Here is a 17019-nt window from a genome sequence, read left to right on the forward strand (position 1 = left end):
CTCCTGAAAGAAATCAGAGAGTACAATATTATGTTGCATGAAATATACCACCACTTCTAAACCCCACATAACCCTCAAGTGGAAAGTTTCCCTTAGCAATACAACTGGGAGAACATCACCGGCTGGAGAAGGACCAGCCACGCTGCTGAGGGAATTTAGGATTAGCATTAGGATAGGGCAGGGCCATGGCTCCCACTTGAAAGGATCAGGTAGTAGGCGATGTGAAAGACCACTGCCTGAGACCCTTGAGAGCTGCTGCCTCTCTGAGTGGACAGCACTGACCTTGATGGATCAGTGATTTGATTCAGTATAAAGCAGTGTCATGTCTTCATGATAGAACAAGTAGAAAAGCTCAGACCACATGCAAAAATTAAAGTAGCATACTAAGTTCACTCAGAAGATAGTGGATGTAGCAGGGGGTGGTCACAATTTTAATGCCCAGCTTTAGGACTTCCCAGAGGCATCTGACTGGCCACTGCTGGAGGCAAGGTGGAGAACTAAGTGGCTCTCTGATGGGAGCCAGCAGGATCTAACTAAGAGATGGAGCTGTCAACCACGAACTCCTTCCTTTGAGCCTGGCCTCTGCCATGAGCTCTGGAGATTCTCAGGCAAGCCTTCAAAAAAGCACCCTGCCTTGACACCTGTACCAAGGCCTCATTGAAAAAACCAAATAATATTTTTAATGGACCTTTCACTGTACTTTCTAGTAAGTTTTACATACAGTGAACTAATGTTGGCCTGTCAGGCAAGACAAAATAAATATGCTTATTTTGTGAGCTGCCCTAAGACCTGCCATGCAGGGGGAGGGAGGGATATAAGTGTAAATAATAAATACATAATTCTCTCAGCCTCAGCTCTACAATTCCTAGTCATATTACATTGCTTCTTGGACGTACCGTCCCATTGATTTACATGGTATCATGCACTTTGAATCTCAGTGAGAAAGTCAGACTGTAACATAAATGTCACCTTGGGGAGCTTGCTTGGGCAGAACGTCAGCATTAAAATGTTCTAAATAAATAAGCGTAAAATGATTTTTTTTAAAAAATACTACTTTCTTCTCTTAGTAAGTAAGTTTGATACGGTCTGTTTGACCAGCCAAAAGTTATGCATAAAATTAACTGACTTAATAAAACTGCAAAATTAATATAAATTATAAAATTAGATAAAAGTCTAATGCTATTAAAATGTAAGATTTTAACACAAGTCACAAGAATTAACTTAGCATCTTAATATTTCTAAAAATATAGCAAAGTTAAGTAATTTTTTCCATTCTATTTTTGTGAGTTTTGATTGCGATGGCACAGAATTTGGCATTTGGGAGTGAAAAGTGTGGCGTATCACCCATCAGGAGCCTCTTAGTCGGGAATTCTACTGGCTTATCGGGGAATTACTTTTTTCTCTTCTGAAAGTAAGGGATTACAAGCAGATGACGGGTCAGGTTGTCTGAAGAGATGGCATATATCTGCCCCCCAATAAATAAATAAATAAATCATCAAGCACCTTCAAGAAGCTCTACCTCAACAACAACAACAACAACAAATATTTCTTTCTTTGCTATCAATAATAATGAAAGTAAGGAACTACCAGCAGATGACAGGGCAGGCCGTCTGGAGAAAAGCACAAGTCGCCCACCCATAAATAAATAAATAAAACGTCAAGCACCTTCAAGAAGCTCTCCCTCAACGACAACAATTATTTCTTTCCTCATCATTAATCATAATGAAAGTAAAGAACTACAAGCAGATGACAGGGTGGGCTGTTTGGAGAGCATAAGTCTCCCCCCAATAAATGGACACACTAACACATGAAGCTGCCTTATACAGAATCAGACCCTTGGTCCATCCAAGTCAGTATTACCTACTCAGACCGGCAGCGGCTCTCCAGGGCCTCAAGTGGAGGTCTTTCACATCACCTTCAAGCTCTCCCTCAACAACAACAATTATTTCTTTCTTCATCATTAATCATAATGAAAGTAAAGAACTACAAGCAGTTGAGGGGGGGGGGTTGTCTGAAGAGATGGCATAAATCTCCCCCCCCCCAATATATAAATAATCAAGCACCTTCAAGAAGTTCTACCTCAACAACAGCAAATATTTCTTTCTTTGTTATTAATAATAATGAAAGCAAGGAACTACCAGCAGATGACAGGGCAGGTTGTCTGAAGAAAAGCACAAGTCGCCCACCCATAAACAAATAAAAATTTCAAGCACCTTTAAGAAGCTCTCCCCCAACAACAACAACAACGATTAATGATGAAGAAAGAAATAATAATGAAAATAAGGAACTACAAAGCAGATGACGGGGGTGGGGGGTAGGCTATCTGGAGAGACAACGTAAGTCCGTCCCCCTTATAAATAAAATGTCAAACATCTTCAAGAAGCTCTACCTCAACAACAACAAATGGTATTTCTTCCTTTGTTATTAATAATAATACAGGTAAGGAACTACAAGCAGATGACGGGGTGGGTTGTCTGGAGAGACGGCATAAGTCTTCCCCCCAATCAATCAATAAAATGTCAAACCCCTTCAAGAAGCTCAAACTCAACAACAATAATTACTTTATTATTTAATAATTATTTCCTTCTTCGTTATTAATCATAATAATAACTACTTGCAGAATATTAAAAGCTTTCCTTTCTCTTCCCCCCCCCCAAATCGGTACTTAAAAGTCCAAATTGTGCTGCGAGCCAAAATCCAAGAATCCCACAATGCAAAGCAGAAGGGGGAGCAATTAGAGAAATCCCCCCCTCCCCGGTGGCCATTCTGCCCCATCCCGTATTAAAAGGGGGCTTTGGCCAATGGCCACCCCCATTTCTCCTCACCGCCCTCACGGAAGCGCCGCCGACGGGGCCGCTCCGCCCGCGCCTTCCGCCCCCCCTCCTCTCCCGCCTTCGGCCGCTCCGCCGACGCGTCGCGCCACCTTCAAATCGGCGCGCTCATCCGGGCAACGAGCTACGTCACGCTCACGAAGGCCGCCAGAGGAAGCGAGCTTCCGGACGGGCCCCCTGGATGTCACGTGGTCCGGGTCGAGAAGCGCGGAAAGGGAAGGGGGGAAGTGAAACGGAAGGAGGTTTCAAACCAGGAAGTGTTACCCTGGCAACTGTATGAGGGGGACTTTTCTTAGGATGGGGGGGGGGATATCGGTTTTAAATAATAATTAATGAAGACACACAATCCTAAACAAAAGCTACAGAGTGTTTCAGCGAAACGATTCCGTTGGGTGGGTTTCAAAAACACTTTTAAAAATTGCAATTTTTAAAATATTTAATGTTTTTAAACATTCAGTTTCAAAAAAAAAGGCATTAAAACGTTTTGCAGTAAAGAAAACCTAGCATGATTTATTTTGGGGAAATGCATAAGGCTTTATTTGAAAGAGGTTTTTTTTTTTAAATTTAATTTGCTTTATAAGGACCAACTTTCCTCAGGTACTGAAACGAAAGGGTTGTCAAACAACGCCTTTTTGCAGGTCTTTTTCCCTTTCATCATGAAGTTTATATTTATTTTTGTCAGCTGGATTTCTCTCCAGAAACAATTTCATATATATATTTAATTGGGGTTTGCAAACTGTGTGAATGGAGCCGCAGGTGGAGGTGCAGAGCTGCAGTGCGCGTGCGCGGGTCGGCTCCGGTCTTGAGAGCCCATAACAGAGCGCCTCGGATGTCATCGAAGTCCAGCCCCCGCCTCGTCCGGTCAGCCAATCAGAGCAATGAGTACTGCACACAGGAAGGACCTCTCCCCCCCCCCAAGAGATACTGCCACTTCCTAAAGAGGGTTGCTGTCGCTCCTTTTGATTGGTTGTTTCCTGAAACTGACCTTTCTGGATAGGAGGAGGAGGCTTTGCTTGTGCTGGGGAAACTGAGCTTCAACCTCCTCTGCCTGGCCAGAGGAGAAGGGATCTGGTTCCTCCAGTGGTAAGCAGGAAGAAAACCTGTTGGGGGGCTTTTTCCCCCAGGGGCGTTGGTGGGGAAGGGGTCTCCCAGTTCCTAGGGGATTTGCATTCTAAGGGGAGGCAGAACTGGTTTGCAGGGAAGCTATGCTGGCTTTGGGCGCTGCAGCAGGTTGCATTTGGGAGGGGGGGGGGTGCAGCGTAAGAGGCAGGCTGAGGTTCTGGGGGTAAAACCAGTAGGGTTTCCAGCTCCTGACTGGGAAATTTCTGGAGATCAGAGGAAAGAGCCTGGGAATCGCGGGCTTTGGGGTGAGGGACCTTGTCAGAGTATAATGTAGGCTTGCCGATCTTCAGGTGGGGCCTGGACATCTTCCGATATTACAACTGATCGCCAGGCAACAGAGATCAGTTCCCCTGGAGAAAATAGCTGCTTCATTCTGTGGGACTGAGGCCCCTCCCCTCGCCATCCCAAACCCCACCTTCCTCAGGCTCCACCTCCAAAATATCCAGGAATTTCCCAACCTAGAGTTGGCAACCCTAGATAATACCGTAGAGTTCATCCTTCAAAGCAGCCATTTCCACATGGCAAACTGATCTGAAGATCTGCTGTAGTTCCAGGAGATCGCCAGGCCCCACCTGGAGTTTGCCATCGCTAGCTCAGGCAAAGGGAGGGGGGCTTTTTGATATGTTCAAGTTCTGGTGCCCCCCCCCAGCCTCCTTTGTTGTTTTGCCTCCACAGCTTAGCCCAGGGAAGAGCAACTGTGCCTCAAGAGCATATACTGAGTTCCAGCATGGATGGTGGAGGAGGAGGCCGGATTCCGTACGATGATTACCCAGTGGTGTTCCTCCCTCCCTATGAGAGCCCTCCTGTGTGGATACCTCCTCATGAGGTGTGTGGCTGTTTTGCTTATGGTGACTATCTGATACTGACAGAAAGGAAGGTCAGAATCCTTGCTTGGATCTTCTGTTGACACTTGGTAAGGTATTTTACAGGCTTCCTTTCGGCAACTCCTGATTTCTACCCACTTTTGTTAGGGCGTGTTGTAGTAGGGTGAAGACCATCAGCCTAAGATTTCCACTATGGAATTCACTGTAGCATTTGTGTTGTTGTTTTCTCCCTAGAGAATCTACCATTCGGATTATAACAACGAGCTGACCCAGTTCCTGCCCCGCACAATAGTGCTGAAGAAGCCCCCTGGGGCTCAGGTAAGATTTGGCTAGTGAGGCTCGGGAGTAGTGGGGAAAGCGTTTGTAACTCTGTGTGTGCTGATGTTGCTATTCTGCTTTGTTAATTAGATGTTTGACAGCTGAATATCCATTATTCCTTCATGCGCATGTCTTCACCCATTCTCTTTTTTTTTCTAGCTGGGCTTTAACATCCGGGGAGGGAAAGCTTCTCAGCTTGGGATCTTCATCTCAAAGGTATGTGGATTTCTTGACCCTGATGTATCGCTGGTTAGTCCTGTTACTTCCATAGTAAGCCATTAATAACAGCTTCATTCATTGACCTTTAAAGCTTGTCCCCTGCCTTGTCACAAGCGCTCCAGACAAATGAAGGATGTAAACATATCCCTGCCTGTCCTGAACATGCAGTTTAAACTTCTTTCCCAAAGGCAAACTGTATCCCTGTCCCTTCCAGTCCCAGTTAGTTATCATCCCTGCAATTTGGTTCTAAACCTTTTCCTTGGATTGTTCTTTCAAGTGCCACGAGAGTTGGGCATCTGGCTGTGGTCTTAACAGGATGGCAAGGTGTATAACTGGGACTCCTGTGCCCAAGATGCCTGGGATAATTGCACACACACACACACAAACAACTGTCTGCTGTGCTGGTCCTGCTTTGACTCCTCTTCCCTGTTCCCAGGTGATCCCAGATTCAGATGCCCATCGAGCTGGACTGCAGGAGGGAGACCAGGTCTTGGCTGTGAATGACGTGGACTTCCAGGATATTGAGCATAGCAAGGTGAAGAAGGAGAGGGCTATCCATGGCTACTAGTAAAAACAGATACTAGTCATGATGCATACCTATCCTCTCCAGGATCAGAGGAGCAGGCCTATTATATTAAGTGCTGTGGAACGCAGGCAGGACAATGCTGCGGCAGTCATCTTGTTTGTGGGCTTCCTAGAGGCCCCTGGTTGGCCACTGTGTGAACAGATGCTGGACTTGATGGGCCTGGGTCTGATCGGGTATGGCTTTTCTTAAGTTCTTATGAAGTGTCGCCCCCACGCCTGGAAGTCCATGGGGGTGGGGAGATTTATTTATTTAAAATCTTTAAACCCTGCTTTTCCTCCCCTTCCCAAACTGCCAAATGTCCAAAGCATTGCTCTAACCAACACGCCAGTTCACTGGCCAGCATGACTCTGACTCCAGGAAATGGACTTAAAGAGACAGAATGTGGTAACCTGGCTGGAGCTTAGCAGGCCAGTGTCTAGTCAGTGCCTGAGGCTGCCTGGGGAAAAATGCTGCCCTAAGTTCCAAGGAGGAAATATTTTGGAACTGTTTGGAACATTGCCGTTTCCTTGATCTTTCTTTTGGCAGGCAGTGGAGATCTTGAAAACTGCCCGGGAGATCGTCATGAGAGTCCGTTTCTTCCCTTATAGTGAGTATTTTTATTTATTTCATTTATTCCTCCGTCTTTATTGTAAAAATATTCTGTATTTTTATTTATTCTCTTGCAAATTGAGGGCTGTGGCTTCCTTTATAGAGTCAATCCATCTCTTGTTGGATCTTCTTTTCCTGGGATGGGTAGGGGGGATACCTGTTGCCATCATACTCTGATTGTGGTTTATCAGAGGCACCTGGTTGGCCATTGTGGGAATGGGAGATTTTATTAGAAGGATCTTTGGGCAGATTCCAGCAGGCTCTTCCATTCACTCTGTTTTCTCCTTCTTTCCAGATTACCAGAGGCAGAAGGAGAGGACGGTTCACTAGAAAACTTCTCTGCACATAAAGTTCACCAGTCTCCAGCCAGATCTCTCTCTGTGTCTTTCTCATGTTAACTCTGTGCAAGGCTCCTACTTGGAGTGAGTGATGAACTTATTGGGAGGGGGGACTCAAGCCCATCACTTTCCAAGGAGGAGGCAGGCTTTTATTTCACCCTTTGTGCTGTGAGTGAAGGGATTCAGTGGCATAAGGAGTGGGGAGGGGGCAAAACCGAGTCTTCAACCCATTCCCTGAGCCAGGAACAGGATTTGGATGTCCTGAGAATGCTAAGATCCAGATGTTTCCCTGAGTGCTGAGGGATGGCTGCTTTCTTTCTCCCGAAAAGAGGAAGAATAGAAAACGAACACCAGGAGAAGCAAACGGAGAACTTTTTTTCCAGCTGGAGCACAGGGAGTGTCTCTGCAGGGGTCTTTTTGGGCATAGCCTGCTTTACTGCAAACGGTTTTGTCAGGTCTTCATGAAATGAACGGGACACTTTTTAATTCACTTAACTGACTCCCTGCCCCCCCACCCTTCTTAGGAGTTTAGGAATCTTTCAGGTCCTCGAATATTGCTGAGGTGGTAGAATTAATAGCTCACATAGAATCCTGGGGGAGCATTATTGGTTTGTTTTTACAAATGAAGTTTCTAGTCTTCATTGTTACAGAAAAATGGCATGCTCTCTTCTCCTGAAGGTTTAGATAAAAGCAGTGCTTTCCGCGGGGAATGAACCATCTGTTTGAAATATGGCTCTGCCACATTTATTTTGCTACCGGTGTTTCATTTGTCCTTTTCTTCCTGTTTCAACAGTCCCTGTTCAATATAAATATCCAGATTTCATACACTCAAGGGTCTAATGAGTATTATTTTTTTAATGAAAACCTTTGCAGAAACTGCTTTGCCTCTTGATGGAACTGCATGTACGCAGAGCTGTGGCTGCATTGGCAATCCTAGCCTGTTTCAGAGGACAGCCATGTTGGGCTGCAGTAGAACAGCTCGATTGGAGTCCAGTAAGCACCTTAGAGATCCACAAGATTTTCAGGGCATGAGCTTTCAAGAGTCAGCGCTCCCACATTCGAAGGGAGCTTATAACTCTCAAAATCTTATAACCCCAAAATGTTGTCGTCTCTAAGGTGCTGTGTGTGTGTGTAGTGCCGTCAAGTTGCTTCTGACTCACAGCGAACATGTGAATCCATAGTCATTACCGCACTTGTATTCCCAGCGATGCATTAAGAGTTTGAAAATGTTATAAAAAATACTGTTCGCACTTTGTTTCGCCCCTTTAGCTGTGAAGACGTCTTCCAACCATTTATAAGCCGTGGTATCCAAAAACCCTTTTAAAGCGATGTTTTTTACAACATTTTCAAACTCTTAATACATCGCTGGGAATACAAAGTGCGGTAACCCCCCATGTCCTCCAAAATGTCCTATCTTCAACAGCCTTTCTCAGGTCTTGCAAATTGAAGGCTGTGGCTTCCTTTATTGAGTCAATCCATCTCTTGTTGGGTCTTCCTATTTTCCTGCTGCTACTCGACTCAAATCTAGCAATCCTAACATGCCAGGAAATTGTGGCTCGGGGGTGCTAAGGATTCAGCAGTGCCCATAGTATTGGGTGAGCGCAGGGGGTGGGGACACAAGGCCACAGCAATGCAGTCAGTCAGATCGTTGTTCTGAAGCTTGGTGCAAAATCCCCCTTTTCCTGCAGAGCCTGGTACGATTTCTTCCTCTGTTCTACTTCCTTTCCAGAGAAGAAGTCACTCTTGCTTTGGTTAAATAGTTCAAGTATCAGTCTTGGTTGGAAGTGAGGCAGGGAAGCACATTCCTGCCCTCCCTAGAAACCAATCTGGAGGAACCAGCTGCTCCGCCTTGGCTACTACCACTGGGCGTTGATCATTGAAGTAAGACTAGAAGAGAAGGCGGGGCTGCCTGCAGAAAGGCAGACTCAACTGGGCTTCTGCTCCTGTTCCTTTCTGGATTTGGTCCTAAGGTACTTGATGGCTGTTCCTCTGGGAGCCTGTCTTGTTCTCAGCTGCGGTGGCTCGGAGGCAATACTTTCTTAACCAGGTGGACACTTGAAGCTGCCTTGTACAGAATCAGACCCTTGGTCCATCAAGGTCAATGTTATCTACTCTGACCAGCAGTGGCTTTAGGGTCTCAGGTACAGGTCTTTTGCATTACTTACGACCTGATTCCTTTTAACTGGAGATGCCGAGGATTGAACTCGGGACTTTCTGCATGCCAGGCAGAGGCTCTACTACTGAGCCACAGCTCCTCCTTTGACCTCCATCTTTTAAACAGAACTGTCAAGAAATCAAATCCCTTAAATTCTTGTTTCTGTTCTTCTAAACACTGGTTCTCTGATTCAGGCCTCATTTCAGGCCTAGCTGAATCATTAGAGTGATGTTAAAGCAGAAAATAATGAACGCAGGAATGATTCAGCAGAGCTGTGACTTGTTGCATCCAAGATAAGAACTCCAGGTGCCAAATACATTATGGCTGGTCCTCCCTAGTTCCTCAAGGATGAACCTCCTTGTCCCCAGCCATTGCCTGCCTCTATGTACTGACCTTGGACTTCCTTGGTGGTCTCCCATCCAAGTACTGACCCTGCTTAGCTTCCAAGATCTGTCGAGATAGTCTGGGCTATGTGAGTGAGGGTACCCTATTAACAGAGCTTGCATATTCAGAAGAAGTATCCCAGAGGCTTAAAAGAAACTACAGGTTGCTTATCACCATTGAGTATTGCTTGTGAGGGAGCCCCTTTGAGTCATCTAATCAATAGAGCCAGAGAGGACATGCCTCTCCACGGACAAAGACTTGCCCATGGAGGAAGAGATTCTCCCTGTCTGTTCCTGGTGGCAGAACTGAAATGGTATTAGATATATACAAGATGCGAGTTATAAATTTGGAATGCCTTATGCAACCTTATCCACGTTTTCAAATAAATACACACAAAATCTGGGGGCGGGGGGAATCACATTTTCAAATGTTTCTCCAGGGGTGCCAATGCAATGAAAAAGAAGAGCTAGTTTTTATATGCTGACTTTCTCTGCCACTTAAGGGAGAATCAAATCGGCTTACAATCACCTTCCCCTCCCCACAACAGACACCCTGTGAGGTAGGTGGGGCTGAGAGAGCTGTGACTAGCCCAAGGTCACCCAGCTGGCTTCATGTGTAGGAATGGGGAAACAAATCCAGGTCACCAGATTAGCTTCCGCCACTCATGTGGAGGAGTGGGGAATCAAACCCAGTTCTCCAGATTAGACCCCCACCTCTCCAAACCACCACTCTGAACCACTACGCCACACTGGCTCTCAATGGAGGGGCACCTTCCATTCCCCACTCCCAATTCTGATGAGCTACTGGAGAAGGAAGCGGTGAGGGGTGGGGGTGTCTGTGCGCCAAAAAGAGGCTGGCCAAAGCCCTCCCAAATTCTTCTTTCCAGGCATGCTACTTTCCCCACCTGCTCCATGCTGGGGAGGGGGGTGTCCCCTGGTGAAAATCAAACAAACCAGCTGTTTTTCAAGTTCCTACAACGTCCCAACTATGCTGATTGTTCCCTTCTTCCTCCTCTGTGTTGCCAGATTCCTGGTGTAAGCAGGAAGGAAGGGAAAGGTGTCATCAAAAATACTTCCCTGTGTCATAACTTTGGAACAAAGAGAGATGACAAGCAAGGATTAAAATGATTGGTTCCATGGTGTAATGGTTAGCACTCTGGACTTTGAATCCAGCGATCCGAGTTCAAATCTCGGTGGAACCTCTTTTTGGGGGGAGTGGGACAGCCCCCACCCCTCATCGGGCTCAAGTTTCCAAGTTGTGATGCCCCCAACAGCATCACAGCGCTTCGACACGTTTCCATCTAGAAGCCAGGGAAAAGGCATTTGGTGCAAGCGCCTGAAATTGGGATGGGGGGGGGGGGAGTCTGTGCAGGCAAGAGGTGCACACGCTTGGGTAGGGAGTGTCGATGTGAGCCTCTGAGCGTGTGCAGAATGCCTTCTCCAGCGTGCTAAGGGTCTCCAGGGGTCAGGATGTCCATCGCAGCGTCTCTGGGGGCTGGATCTGGGGAGCAAAGACCACCCAGTTGCATTCGTGCATAAACTTTCCTGGCCCAACTTGGCAAGACCCCTCTATTAGACCCCGGAAGAGCCGAGTCTCCTTCCAGGGGCGACCCCAAGGAACCCTGCTGGGACCGATTTGCATTTAAATGAAGCAAAAGCCGGGGTGGGTGGCTGGGAAACCTTTTACCAATCGGAGTCGCCTTTTTTTTTTAAGCTAGCGAAGCTTGCTTTGATTGGGCTTGATTAACTAGAAGGTTTTGCATGGCTTTAATTTTTTTTTTTTAAATGTATGTAATCTTAAGGCAGGTATGGATCGTGGGCCTCTGGTTCCAGAAAGCGGCGTTTGCTCTCTCCGAAAGTAGAGGGCAAAGCCACGGAATGGAATCAAGCAGCGCTCAGAGGGCTAGAAAGAAACATAAATCAGAGAGGGAAAAGTACAACCCGCAATTGGACTGCAGGAAAGGTGGTTTATAAAAAGCGGAGACGAACTTTGCTGTAGTGTTGTGCTGGTGGCGGTTTAGTGGGATAGTTTTTTGCTTATTATGCGGGAGGCTCGGATTCGAGTCCTGCTTACTGCAGTTGAACTTTTCTGGGGTTTCTTTCTGTGTCACAATGTTATTTTTTTCCGGTTGCAACACAAACAGTACTTCTAGAAAAAAGTATTGGGAGGGAAAACATTGCCACCTTGAAAGCAAGTAAGAAATACCAAAAGAAATGCAACAAGCGGCCGAAATAGCTCAGTTGGGAGAGCGTTAGACTGAAGATCTAAAGGTCCCTGGTTCGATCCCGGGTTTCGGCAGAATAAGCTTTTAACACCCGTTTCGTCCTAACCTGGGCAACAGTTCCTAAAGCCAATAACTTGTTTTATCTCACTCAACAAAAAGGGGCTGCATCAGTTTTTGTCTGGGCCGAAAAATGTTTCCGACAGGATTCACGCGCTTCCTGAAAACGAAAGCCTGAATACGGGAATGAGCGTAGGAAGGGATAGACCAAGTATTTCTATCTCAGGTCATGACGTTTTCCCCAGGCATTAAGACAAAATTAAGAACCTGAAATAGGAAAAAAGACATGGATTTTTATAAGCGGCGCAGCTGCTGGTTTGTTTTTGCATCTGATTGCTAAGAATAAAATAAGCTACCCCGACTTCTATCCGGAGCCCTTTAAAAGCAACTGCTCGCACCGGCGGGAGAGGGGCCGCAGAGGGGCCGCAGCGGCTAATAGCTTGTCTTCTCCACCCCCTTGATCTCTTGCTTTGCAACATAAATAAAAATATAGATTAAAATAAATCTTTAACGGGCAGGTAATGCTAGGAAGCAGCAAAAGAGAGAGAAGTTTTTTTTCTTTAATCCATATGACGAGGTGGCCGAGTGGTTAAGGCGATGGACTGCTAATCCATTGTGCTCTGCACGCGTGGGTTCGAATCCCATCCTCGTCGGATAAGGTCGGTTTTTTTTACAAAAGATGAGATAAAATTAGTTTTTTAAAAAGCAACCAAGTGTCAGTACAAGTATGTAAGTGTGAGAAATAAATAAATACAAGCAAGGAAAGATAATGAAAGCGTCCCCCACCATTCATCTGCGCCGCATGTTTCTCATGTGCCTAAATTTATACTGTAAGCACTTCAGGGCAGAGATCTGTCTTACGTCTATGTGGCTATACCAAGAATTGGTTTCAATGAACGTCGATTTAAGAGGAAATGCTGCCTTAGCTATAATTTAACAACTTTAAATATATCCTTCTGAAACATTCCACGAATGCTAATTACCGCTCCTAGAAGTCTCAAACGTTTTATGCACAACCTTAAATAGAAAAGCTCTTCCTTTAGTAAAAGTCGAACCTAAAATTTATTCTTTCGACTATTGAGCCAAATAACCAAGCACTAAGCAATATCGGTTTCAAATGTACTTCACTTAATTTACCAGAAAACGGTTTACGACCGTTCTAACGGATGCATCCCTGCTCCTGAAAGTTAAAACTACTAGTGTTAGCATCTGATCTGAAGACAATCTGGGCGAAACTGATTCCAATATATTATCACATTAGAGAATAGACGGAAATTAAAGGGGGGAGATAGAGATAGGAATTTTTAAATTTTAAGACCAGCCCTTTCGGGAAACTTTAGGTGGCTCTGAAAAGAGCCTTTTGGGGTGTGAAATCCAGACCATTCACTTCTTCTTGGGGAGACGCTTCCCTTTGGCAGCCTTCGGCCTGGCTTTCGCTTGAGGTTTGCCAACTTTGGCCGGGCTCTTGGCCGCCTTCTTAGGCTTGGTCACTTTAACCTTCGGAATCCCCTTGACCGCGGCCACTTTCTTGACGGCGCTGGTCGGCTTCTTGACGGGGAGCTTCTTGCTGCTCTTGGCCGCCCCGGCGGGAGCCTGCTTCTTCTTGGCCGCCGCCGCCGCCGCCTTGTCCTTGGCCTCGGCCTGCTTCTTGTTGAGCTTGAAGGAGCCCGAGGCTCCCGTGCCTTTGGTCTGCAGCAGCGTGCCTTTGGTCACCAGGCTCTTGAGGCCCAGCTTGATGCGGCTGTTGTTCCTCTCCACGTCGTAGCCGGCGGCCGCCAGCGACTTCTTCAGAGCGGCCAGCGAGACGCCGCTGCGCTCCTTGGAGGCCGTCACCGCCTGGGTCAGCAGCTCCGTCACGCTCGGGCCCCCCGCCGGCTTCCTCGGCTTAGCCGCCGCTTTCTTCGCCTTCTTTGCCGGCGCCTTCTCGCCGGCCGCAGAAACAGCGACAGGCGCCTCTTCAGCCATCTCCGCACCTCCTCTTGACCGCTCACCAGTGGAACAACTGAACGCCCACATCTCTACCGGCTGCTTTTTATAGAGCAGGAGCTGCGCTCTGATTGGTGCGTTTCTTGCAGCTCTCCAAGAACCCGAGAGGTCTTCTTGGTCGGATCAATTTTAAGGTTTCTTAATTTCCACAAGAGTCAATTAATCCAAAACTTTTTTTGCTTACTGGGCCCACTATGGGACAGAATTCAGGGGCACAACATGTGCCCCCTTTGGCTTGAGGGTCTTGGGGGTGGGGGATAATGATTTCATCAAGGAGATAACAGTTCTATCATATATGCAGAGTGACTCCAATGAGTGACACCAGTGGCAAAACAGGAAAAAGTTTATTTGTGGTCACAAATAGACATCTGCAGTATGAGCTAAAGGCAGAAGGCAACACTTCTTTGGCTGATCCCCCCCCCCCCACTTATATATTTAGAGGTAGTCAAAAAGGGCAAGAGTCCAGTAGCACCTTAAAGTCTAACAAAAATATTTTCTGGTAGGGTATGAGCTTTCGTGAGCTGTGGCTCACAAAAGCTAATACCCTACCAGAAAATATTTTTGTTAGTCTTTAAGGTGCTACTGGACTCTTGCCCTTTTTGATTACTGCAAACAGACTAACACGGCTACCCACTGTGAATTATATTTAGAGGTGTTTACCAAGGAACAGTCATTCATGAGTAATATGATGCACATAGAACTTTAATTGGCTATTCATAACATCTACTTTATTAGATCACTCCCGCACAAGTGCACAAGCAATTGCTATCCCATAATATGCAGCCAAGGAAAAATTACAATGTTAATCTCCACCTCATGGCTGTGTTTTTTTACTATTCCAATGAGGCCTTTGACCAACGTTCTACACTTTTGGACAGAGAATTGAGAATTATCTATAACCTTGTATACTAGTTGAAACTACATTTTCTTATCACCATTCTTAGCAACTGAGACAGTTCTGTAGAAAGCAAAAGTCAGAGAGTCCAAAAACACTCCTTGTTTGTTCTACATGAGACCTTGTACAATGTCCAGTTGTTTTTCATTTACCCATCCTGAAATTATGCTTTACACACAATGTCCTTCCGCTTCCTACCTCAGATAAATAAATAAGTGCTAAAAAGTAAATGGTCATCAATCGGACATCAAAAACCACAGCACTCAAAAAACAGTAAAAAGGAAAAACCCTCTCGAGCACCTTAGAAAAAGAGGGAAGTGTGAATGGGAGAAGGAGCCATGAACACAAAGGGTCATTTATTGTCATGGCACAGTGCGAATAGCCACAGTGTTATAATGCAACCAAAGAAACGTTCTCAAGTGGACGATTCACACCTTGAATTTGGAACACCACCTAGCTGAGGGTAGGGGGAGAAAAGAAGAAACAGGGGAAACTGCACATCTCATGTTTATGTAGAGATGGTGGGCCAGGGCCGGATTTACCTATAGGCTTGGCAGGGTGAAGCCAAGGCCTTAAAATCTAGGCAGTCTCCAGCCAGGGTGTATAATATTTTTGACACTGTCATAGGCCTTTCTAATTTGGAAAGTTACAGTGCTATAACTGAGGCCCTAATTCATTTGTACTCTGATGTTCATGAGAAGGGTGATACCATGCTTCAAGCTAACAGTCTTTTGCAGAAAATGGAAGAACTGGAATTTCTGTTTATGCTGCATTGGGTCGTTTATCAAAGAATCTTCCATCTACCTGGAAGATGGTTGGCCACTGAAAGACTTCTGGACTTGATGGACCTTGGTCTTATCCAACATGGCCTTTCTTATGTTCTTATGTTCCTCTAGCAGTGAGGGGGGGGTTGGGAGGGGCCAGCAGTTCCCAAATTTTTTGAGTCATGGAGAGAAATTTTTCAGGAGAGAAATTTGTCACGGAGCACTAATTTTCATCTAGAACTTATATACTAAACCAAATGACAGTAGTATTTTTCTTTCCAATCTCTTCATGGAGCACAAGGAGATGTTTCGGGGAGCACCAAGTGCTCCGTGGAGCACAGTTTGGGAACCTCTGGCCTAGGGTCTCTCTTCATCTAAATCCGGCACTGTACAGGTGGGCAAGAGCCTGCAGAGACAGAATGGAGCAGAGTCACTATTTCTGAAGAAAAACACTAATCCAATTGTCTGCGGTATTAAAGTTATGCTTCTCTTCGGTTTTTCTTTTAAATTCTTCCTTCCTGCAAGGGCACAGGGGACCTGCAGACAAGCCCATGCTTGGATTGGCCAAAATCGCTACTGTTGCAATTTCACAGCCAAGTGGGAAAGGGGAGGGAAGTCCTGATTTGTGTGTGTGTGGGGGGGAGGTTCCGTTTCAGCTCCAAGGAAAGGGGTTACGTTAAGAAGACACAAGGAATGACCTAGCAGAACTACCATGTTATCAAATAGGCTTAAGACAAAGCTTTTTCCACCGATTTCCTCGTTAGTATAGTGGTAAGTATCCCCGCCTGTCACGCGGGAGACCGGGGTTCGATTCCCCGACGGGGAGAATGCATATTTTTGGAAACGTCCTTTTTTCCATCTTGAGCCTAAAAACGAAGCAGTTCGCTTTTCATTTTTATAAGGGCAGTCACTTTTCATTTTTTAAAAGACATTTCGTTTTTTAAACAATCCTACAAGGTGCTAGCCATAAAGCATACACGGATTTTAGTCCACCGACTCGCTTCCCAGGTTTTCCACCTCACAAAATTCTTTTTAAGTTTATTTGCTATATCTGTCCTTTCCTGTCGTCTGTCAGAAGATTTTTGGCATCAGTCATTTCATCATTAGTATATCGAGCTACTGATTACACCCCGGTTTTATATTTTTGAAAGGGAACTGCCAATTGTTTTCCTCTTTGATACAATTCGAAACTTGTTCGGCGTTTAGCGATGTCATCTGAGGTAGCCTGCAGCTTAATTCCCGCACTCCGTTGCGAGCTTCTATATCATGCACTGAGACATGTTATCCGCCCCCCAACATTATTTTGGATGGTCAGAATACTTATAAAGAGCCCTTTTCACTGTGGCGGTAATATAACAAAAGAATGGCAGCGGTGGGATTCGAATCTACTTCCCCGAAGAGACTGGAGCTTTAATCCAGCACCTTAGACCGCTCGGCCAGGATACCCTACTATTCCAAAGAAAAATAGTTGCTTTGCATGGATTGGATGAAAAAGCGGTAGTATGGCTACCGACCAATCAAGGCACAGCGCGGGACATTTAAAAACCCTCTCCTCCATTCAAGAATGAAAGCTTTAAATTCCACTGTAATTTATTTGTTGCGGTCATATATCAAGAAAGATAACTAAAGATTTAAATTGAGAAACGAATAGCAGGAAAATCAGATAAAATAAATACGTAAGTAAAATGAGTACCCAGCTTGCTGGGGGTAAAGTGTAGACGACTGGGG

At 45.7% G+C, this 17019-nt stretch overlaps 2 protein-coding genes and 4 non-coding genes across 6 annotated transcripts; 5 read left to right on the forward strand and 1 right to left on the reverse strand.

The window, feature by feature from the left end:
• The first annotated feature begins 4680 nt into the window (after nucleotides 1-4680).
• PDZD11 (PDZ domain containing 11) lies at nucleotides 4681-6871 on the forward strand. Its single transcript, XM_056863979.1, has 6 exons — nucleotides 4681-4779; nucleotides 5012-5095; nucleotides 5255-5311; nucleotides 5751-5849; nucleotides 6426-6486; nucleotides 6784-6871. Exons 1-6 carry the CDS (start codon nucleotides 4681-4683, stop codon nucleotides 6816-6818), a joined length of 435 nt encoding a protein of 144 aa, XP_056719957.1. The 3' UTR covers nucleotides 6819-6871.
• A 3623-nt stretch (nucleotides 6872-10494) lies between these two features.
• TRNAQ-UUG (transfer RNA glutamine (anticodon UUG)) lies at nucleotides 10495-10566 on the forward strand. Its single transcript has one exon. It is a non-coding gene; the product is annotated as a tRNA-Gln (tRNA).
• A 1024-nt stretch (nucleotides 10567-11590) lies between these two features.
• On the forward strand, nucleotides 11591-11663 carry TRNAF-GAA (transfer RNA phenylalanine (anticodon GAA)). Its single transcript has one exon. It is a non-coding gene; the product is annotated as a tRNA-Phe (tRNA).
• A 554-nt stretch (nucleotides 11664-12217) lies between these two features.
• TRNAS-GCU (transfer RNA serine (anticodon GCU)) lies at nucleotides 12218-12299 on the forward strand. The gene has a single exon. It is a non-coding gene; the product is annotated as a tRNA-Ser (tRNA).
• Nucleotides 12300-13029: 730 nt separating this feature from the next.
• LOC130490164 (histone H1-like) lies at nucleotides 13030-13611 on the reverse strand. The gene has a single exon (XM_056863978.1). It carries the CDS (start codon nucleotides 13609-13611, stop codon nucleotides 13030-13032), a length of 582 nt encoding a protein of 193 aa, XP_056719956.1.
• Nucleotides 13612-16045: 2434 nt separating this feature from the next.
• Nucleotides 16046-16117, forward strand: TRNAD-GUC (transfer RNA aspartic acid (anticodon GUC)). The gene has a single exon. It is a non-coding gene; the product is annotated as a tRNA-Asp (tRNA).
• Nucleotides 16118-17019: the final 902 nt, after the last annotated feature.

The sequence above is a fragment of the Euleptes europaea genome, chromosome 18, assembly GCF_029931775.1.
Source record: "Euleptes europaea isolate rEulEur1 chromosome 18, rEulEur1.hap1, whole genome shotgun sequence".
In the NCBI taxonomy this organism is placed as follows: Eukaryota; Metazoa; Chordata; class Lepidosauria; order Squamata; family Sphaerodactylidae; genus Euleptes; species Euleptes europaea.